Consider the following 8670-nt stretch of genomic DNA (forward strand, 5'->3'; position numbering starts at 1 on the left):
GTCTTTAATACAACCTGAACTATTAGAAAAATACTAGTGTATACATTTCTTAATACATTTATATAATATAATTTATGAAATTCATAATAATCAATGATACCTATTGAGATACGTAAAGTATGTCATGTTAAAAAGAAATGCTTAACCATCTTTTTTGCATTATAAAAATAACCAGAATTCAGAATAATTCATTTATTATTTATATTTTTAGATTTGTTTTCGAAACAATCTAACTTCATGAAAATTAACTGATTTGAGATCTGCATGCCTGCAGAACATTATGTTTACGTGTTTTTGAAATGTTATAGTTAGATCATAGCGTATCAATAATAATAAGAAGGTACATATTTTAGTTGTGTCAATTAATTTGATTACAAGTTTTCCATAAAGGTGCTAGGAAACAATACATTTATTGAGAGACTTAAATATGTCCCATACTTATAAGAAGGTGGTTGGTTCGAACCCTCTATAGTGGCTGTAGAGTACATTACAGAATGAAGATGTTACTATTTACAGCCGTAATGATTTAAAAATTTTGTTAAGGAAACCGACGTATCAGTAAATCAGTAATTACTTATTCAGTAATTAGTATTGTTATTTGTTTTAAGGTGCTTAAACATGTTTTGTATCCCAAAACATAAAATAAAAAAAAATTTCGCGTTTTTCTTAAACTGTGGACTGAATAGTCGACACAATGACACATATGATAATATTGTTTAAAATTATATTTTACTCATACCACTCATACCACTTATACCTATCTGATGAGTAATGGCAAAGAATAAATATATTCAAATGGAATTATTAAACTCAATACTTCGATACCTACTCATTGGTCATTAGTCATCACTCAAAACTCAAGTTCGGCGTGAATATAATATGATGTAAATGGTTAATGACAGAATATGTCTTATTATTTATTATTTAATAGTAATTAATGTAATAGTGTAAAGTGAATCATATTCTAATCATGTAATCATTGAAATTTGAAAATTGCAAAATTTTAGTCTACAGTGTTTCTCGAGTACAATAAAATTATTATTATTCAAGATGATCCCATCCCATCCCTTACTATCAGTATCAAGGTGGATAATATATACATATATATCCACCTTGATCAATATGATTTGCTATCTAACGTTCGGTTGATAAGTGATAAGGTTTGATTTGTATTTAGTAAAGTTACGTGATTTAGTTATAACTTACATTATATTATTATTCTACTATTCTAGTCTAAAATCTAGATTTTACTAATTGCTTGTGATTTGGGCCAATGGACCTATTAAAGTATTGACCACAGAATAGTTATAGAAAAGTTAAATTTTAGTCAAAGCTTACAGTTTTATGTTTCTTATTAAGAGTGTTCTTATTTATTTTACAAAATTTTAACAATCAACGCTATACTGTTAATATATATTACATTATGGCGGCCATCAAAACGGTAAAGTATAACTTTTATTATTCTCATGATGATATTTCAGTGTACACTAAGACTAAATCCATAACGTAGAGTGTGAGTATGTTTCAGAAAAGAAGTTATACAATACGTGTACTGAGTAAATGCACAACATAATATTATACTATATCATTGAAGGCTAGTATAATTGGTATACTGTCATTTTATTTTATTTTTATCGTGAGTTTAGGATTGTTGAAATTCTATTATTTGCAGCAGTCTTTCGAATCATATTTAGGTACATATTTCTGTGTTAATATTTTTGAGAAGATAATTGTTTCCTTGCAATTACCTGATCATTTATACTAATACATATTTATGTCAAATAAGTATAGGTACTTACTGAAAATAGTTAAATTTTTTACCTCTATTAAGTTAGTTTGTAGTTCTTAAATGTATCAATTGAGAGTTTACTCTACAAATTTAAAGTTATGGTATGTATTAAATTTACTCAAATGTATGAGTTGTGTGTTATGCCTTGCATATGGTGAACTTAATACATTTTTCATATTTTCAAGTTTGCTTTAATAATATTATTTTTATTCATTTTAGTGTTGTTTTACACATTTTTTTTTCTCTAGTATATTGCTGCTATGTTTATATGCTAATATATTAATGCTTCTAAATATTGATTTTAATTAATTGTTTTGTTATAACTAATAATTATTATTTTTAAATTAAGATGATGACAATTTTAACTATGATATGGACCACCAGTCAATTGAAGAAACTGAAGTAACTGAAGATTGCGAAGAAGCGAATGAGGCTGTAAAATTAATAACACTTGAAAGCCATGAAGAAAATGAGATCGAAATTCATAGTGATAAAAGAGTGTGGGTAAAAGCTTCTGATGAATTGTTTACAGATCAAATCAAAGAAGAAATACAGGAATGTGAGTACCAAACCATTGTTGATGTTAAAGATGAAATAGAAGAAATAGAAGAAGTCGAAGAAGAAGAGATTAAAATTCAACCAACAATTGTATGTGAGCCACTTCCACCACCACCGCCACCACCACCAGCCATTGACATTCAAGTGAAAAAAATTTCTGCATCAAAAGTTAATTTAAAAACAGTGAAAAAGCCTAGAGGACGGATGGGTCGTAGACCTAGACCTATATTGCCCATGACCCGGCCTATAGCTTCTGCGAGTACTTCACACTTGGAACAGGCCTCAACTCAACACCAGTTAATTGTGCCTTCAACACAAATGCCTGGGATTGCTTATCAAATTTTTCTGGGTGACAATGTAAAAAACTCAAACAATCCAGTTCAATATACAATGTTACAGCCACGGCCAGTATTTTTACAACCATCCCAGACATCTGTTAGCAATACTTCACCGGTGGTGATTAGCCAATCTTATCCAATGACTCGATCCCAAGTTCCAGGACCTAAAGTTCCCAAAATTGCTCCCAAAATTGCTTCCAAAACCGTCTGTCAAGCTTATTGTTCATTTTGTTACAAACTTTTTAAAAATTTAAATGAACATGTTAAAGAGTGTTGGGCTAATCCAGAAAGTAAAAGCTATAAGTTCAGAAAAATTGCACCGTCTACGTCGTAAACAATTTCATTAGAATGATATTATGTAATATTACTTATTAATTGTTCGAATGATTTTTTTTTTATTGTACAATACTTCAAATGCTGAATCTATATAGACATAATAACAATTTTAAAATTTGTATGAGTATTTGTATGTGTGTTAAAATTATATTATTGAATTATCATTAACAACTGAATTTTAATTGGTACATGATGATTATACTTTCGTATTGACATATTGTATTAGAAATAGCTAGTAGTTGTGTTCTCTTGTGATTTATTAAATAACATTAATTAACAATATTATAAAATATAATCTGACTTAAAATAATCTATCTGTTCAAAATTATTATTAATTGTATGTCTTATAAAACATATTTGTAGATATTACTATTTTTACTTATTGTCAGTGTAAGTGGCAAATGATATGAATTACTTATTAGTAGAGTACGGATTTTAAAGCAATAACAAAATAATGAAAAGCACTAAAAAAAAAGCAATTAAGCTGTCTAAATCTTCCAAAAAACATTAAAAATGGGTCTTAAAAAATATTTATTACAAAAAAGTATTAAAATTATTTTTTTTAAAAAGGTATAATACATTTATTTATAAGCATGCTTCTTCGAGTTTTCCTTCTTCCACAATTATTAATCTAGAAATTAAATTTATTCTATTTAAGATAATTTATAAAACATAAATTACCTAAATAATAGTTATAATTCATAAAATGATTCATTTTACATTTTTACCTATATCATCGGAGTTGCATTGGACAATTAAAACTTTTTGCAAATTTTCAAATAAAAATTAACATTTCAAATACGTTTATTTAGAAGGGATTTTAAAAAATGTACCAAAAATGCATAAATATACAAAAAACGCAAAAAAAGTAGTATCCTGTTCTTCTCAGTTCAAATGGCTGGAGCTATACACGATGATATTCAATGAGACATTCATTGATCCAATTTCGTGGAAAATTCCGCCGTTATTTGAAACCTATAAAGGTTTAAGAGGACGTCAGCGCACTATTTGTTTTCTCTCTCTGGCCCACGCGGAACATGGACAAAACGCATTTACGCAGAATCACTTTTCTATGTTTTTAAGTAATCGTACAGTAAAATAACCAATTACAAAAAATATAGTGAATAATATGTTTGAGGGAATAACATCAATTTTATATTTTATTGTCATTTGACTTTCAAAATAAGCAAAAAAAAATTGTAAATTTAAATTATGAGACAATATTTAGACAAATCGATATGTCATTCCCTCAAAAATATTATTCACTATATTTTTTATAATGGGTGATTTTACTCTAACATTACTTAAAAACATAGAAAAATGATTCTGCGTTAATGCATTTTGTCATGTTGCGCGTGGGCCAGAGAGAGAAAACAAATAGTGCGCTGACATCCTCTTAAATCAATCATATTATGCGATTACTCCGCCACTACTGGGCGACGATTTTTTTCAAAATGGTATGATTAATTACAATTTGATTTTGTCCAGACTAGTAGTTATAGACTTTTAGGTGAGGTATTTGTAAATGCTTGTACAACTTAAGCTTTTAAAATTTTCTAGTAGAAAAAATAGTCTTCTCATCAACTTCGATGGAGGTTTTTGGAAGAAAATTTCATAATTTTTTTTTTAAGTAAGAATAATACGCTCAATAAGGAAGGGGGTCAGCAGTAAAACTACTGATCCCGGGGGGTGTTTTGGATATTCAAATACCCCCAATCGGGCATCGGCCGCATATAATAATATGTATACCAATATGATTAAGATTTCTACAAAATATGTTGTTTATGGTTCTACTTCATATTTGATATTATATTAATATTTAGAATGATGACTACAATGGTGATTGTGTAAAGCCTCCCACATGTTATATTTAAATATACAATTTAAACGTCCCCAAAAAAACCCCGGAGCTGTCCATTATATATTGCTTAATAACGTGTTTACGTATTATGTATCGTATTGGGGGGCATCATAAACTACCTATAGGTAAATAATAATTTATTGTTAGACTTGTAAGTTGTGCTATCACATTAATCGATCAGTGTGCACAGTGAGACTGACTGAAGTCTGGCCAAGTTGTTGATAATAAATAGCATTGGTCTAATGGGAAAATAGTTTTAAGTAGAATTTTTGCACCGAATAAATATCCTCTCCATTCCCAGAAGACGCTATTGCACTTAGCGGACAGTGGTACCATTGACGACCCCAATCTTCTGGTTAGGTGAACTGAACAAAAAAGGTGAATTGTTAGTATATTATTTAGATCTCTTATTCTCTAGTAGACGGAAAAAAAAACCATGAAAATAAAAACCAAATTTTTGTATTTTACTATAATATTATGTATTTATGTCATATTATTTACATATTATTGTATCAAGTTTTTTAAATATTTTAAATATTAATTTTTATTATACATACCTATAAGCTACTATATAATGATTAATGTTCAATATAAAAGTAAATTTGAAAATATATAAAAAAAAAAATCTAAACCTTTTTTTACATTTTTACAATAAGTATTACGTGAATTCAAACAACGATTACTACAATAATAATAATTTATATTCATATTATGAATTCGTTTTACAATAAGTATAATATTCCAAATTTGAACTTAAAATGTCTGTACAAAATAACTGTGTATTTATATATTGCTCACATTGTTTGGTTACAGTATGAACTATTTATGAGAATCGTTGTTTTAAATTATCAATCCTTAGCTATAAAAATTGAACATTTTATAATTTTTAAATACGTTATAAAAATTTGTCACAATACAATAATAAGAATAATAACTTAAAATAAGTTTCAATATTTATTTAAATTTAAATAATTAATTTAATACAAACATAAATTACTACAGTCTACAGTTATAATAATAATAAACAATAAAAAATAATAAAGATTGATGATTTGTTCAGTTAAATCAAGTAAAAATAATAATAAAAAAAATCGTAAGTTATCGATATCTTATTGTATAAGAGATGGCAGTTAAAAATTTTTCAATATCGCGTATACCAAAACAATTTGAAACTGAAAATGTTAATGTTAAAGTTATTTGTGGGTACTTGAAACTTCTAAATTATATTATTATATACAAATATGAATTGATAATTATTCAACTTAACCGGCTACTTCAATTTCGTTAATATGTATCAAAGGATTGATGACTTACCAAAATCTCAAGTTTGTCTAGTATAGCTAGATCGATTGGATTTTTCTTTTCTCTGTAGTTTATAATTGTGCGTTTCAATGTTTCTTCGACAGGCATCCTTGCTCTGGTGTAGCGTCTAATATTGTGACACTGCTTCAGGTCTGTGACGGATTAGCTCCAGAACACTTCGCAGTCTCTTTAATTTTAATAATGGCTTTTGCAACCTCAATTTTTGCTGGCTCAGAAGGGTGCTCATGCGTAACTTTCAGTATTGGGTGTGTTTTATGTACAGAGGTGTGGAGAATAGCTGGACAGGTTAGAGAACTTTTTTTACTACATCTCCATTCTCCATGTATAATATTTTTTTTCTTTGTGTTTGATAACGACGTATGGCTTTTGAACGTTATTTTGTCATTACCTTTATTTGACGTAATTATTTCTATAATTAAACAAAAGAAAAACTTGAAAACTTGAAAAACACATTTAAACACGACAATTCTGAATTCAGTGATATCAGTTCGATTTCCAATTCGTTATAGTACACTGTGTAACATCTAAATAATATTTATAATAATTAGCCACTAAGTGATACCTACAATAAAATTATGCACGTGTGCCTGTATTATCTTAGCAGTCTAAATAACTCTTACAACTCGTTGGTCCGATTTTGTATCAATAATACAATAATATACAATAATACAGCCAGACCGATCGATAATTGCCGCGAAATCCGCTCGTTGAATATCGCCGCGTGTGTAGAATAATAAATTACGAGATGACGGCCGCAGTGCCGAACTTAACATTTTAACGGAGTAAAATACTAACGATCAATTTCACCAAGACACCTAAATATATGCTTTACTCGTGGTTACAGTGATCAGGATTTAAGGATAAGTGTTAATCGTGCTTAAATCTAAATAGCAAATATGCACATTGATCGTTGCGACGAGCTGGACTCTTGCCCTTCAGGCTTCAATAAAAAATGTATTGGATTTAAAAATTCCAAGAATGATGTGTGTCACAATAATATGTTCAGTGTGCATATGGATTGTGGTAATGACATCTTTATAACGGGTACCCGCGTACTGAAAGTATATTTGTTTGTATTTATTTTTAATGCATACCTATTATAATATCGTTTACGATTGTAAAATATATTAATATGTACATAATATAACGATTAACGAATAATTTACTACGAGAACAGAAAGCAGGGATGAAGCTTACAACTTTTTTAATTATCTTTTATTTTTATTAGAAAACAAGAATATTTATAATCTGTAATAAATGTATACAATAGCTAGGTGATATGGAGGGGGGTACAAGTATACAAGACTGGACAGCGTGATAGAAGGGGGTCCAATGACCCTATACTTCATAATAATTATGAAATCATTAGAATTATTCTAATCAGTTTTTTTAAATTTTTTATTTATCTTTTTTTTATTTTAAGGAGGTCCCTAGGTCAGTTCCATGGCTTACAAGTTAGAACCAAGTTATTCTTATGTATGATAACATCGACAGATAAAAACTAAAATGTTTGTAGTGTAGTACCCACGATTTAAGATATATATTATATACATTGATAATTTATATTATATGTAAATGGTATATCTTAAATCTTGGTAATACCCGGAGATCCATTTAGTGAAAGTTTACATTTTTGAAAATATTTTTTTTACATAAGTAAGTTTAAGTAGGTAAAAAACAAAATTATTTCTATTTTTATCATTATTCTTTTTAAATTTTGTTTTACTTTTTTTAATTACAAATTTACAACAGAGTATCTATTAATTAAATTCCTTATTTCAGATCACATAATACGCCAACTGTTAATTGACACTTTGGGTGGTTAGTTCACGTGATATTCATGGTAATTTTGTACTTAATTTATAAATTATAAGTAATTATCCAGTGCTACATACCCGTTTAGATATTTTTTTCATTCATTACATTAATTTACAAAAATGTGTGTACCCTGCAAGTACATAAATTATACATTAATAAAAATAATGAATAGATAATATATCACAATTCACAACAAAAACCCTTCGTAAACTATGTGTAAAAATGGCTAAGTAAAAAAAATATAAGATCTTTAAGCACTGTAAATACTGTATGTGATATTATCATGAATAAATGCTAAATATATTGATGATATAATATGGAATACTATATTACTCATCGACAGTCGCATAAGAAAGTTTAGTTTGAAGAAGTGGAAAGTTAAGAAAATATGACGTGCAGTGGTTTATACTCGGAATGTGATGTATTGGCTGAATGAAGTACTACTTGAGATGGGATTTATATAGTTTGTACACCGGACATATCTTATAGCTGGACGTATCACTCCCCTATAGGGCGCACTCGATTGCAGTTGGCATGGCTTCTTGAATTAAACTAAATTAAACAACATAATCTGAAATGTTCGGGGATTGAATGTATTTTGTCCCACACTTTAACCTTAAACGCTTACAAACGAGTATCGTGACAAC

At 28.3% G+C, this 8670-nt stretch overlaps 1 protein-coding gene across 2 annotated transcripts; it reads left to right on the top strand.

The window, feature by feature from the left end:
• Nucleotides 1-1168: 1168 nt before the first annotated feature.
• Nucleotides 1169-3093, top strand: LOC100158746. Of its 2 annotated transcripts, none has more exons than XM_029490105.1 (2): nucleotides 1169-1594; nucleotides 2139-3093. In XM_029490105.1, the coding sequence occupies exons 1-2, from the start codon at nucleotides 1561-1563 to the stop codon at nucleotides 3017-3019; spliced, it is 915 nt and encodes a 304-aa protein (XP_029345965.1). In that variant the 5' UTR covers nucleotides 1169-1560; the 3' UTR covers nucleotides 3020-3093. The 2 variants fall into 2 exon arrangements, with proteins under 2 accessions (XP_029345965.1, XP_001942840.1); XM_001942805.5 differs by having other exon boundaries at nucleotides 1170-1441.
• Nucleotides 3094-8670: the final 5577 nt, after the last annotated feature.

Source organism: Acyrthosiphon pisum, chromosome A2, assembly GCF_005508785.2.
Source record: "Acyrthosiphon pisum isolate AL4f chromosome A2, pea_aphid_22Mar2018_4r6ur, whole genome shotgun sequence".
Taxonomy (NCBI): Eukaryota; Metazoa; Arthropoda; class Insecta; order Hemiptera; family Aphididae; genus Acyrthosiphon; species Acyrthosiphon pisum.

What these genes read in the sequence shown, in the direction of transcription:
- LOC100158746 (XM_029490105.1), top strand. Translation starts at nt 1,561, where the DNA reads ATGCACAACATAATATTATACTATATCATTGAAG. An exon ending in ATTATACTATATCATTGAAG is followed by an intron (nt 1,595 to 2,138) that starts GCTAGTATAATT and finishes TTTTAAATTAAG; the next exon opens with ATGATGACAATTTTAACTAT.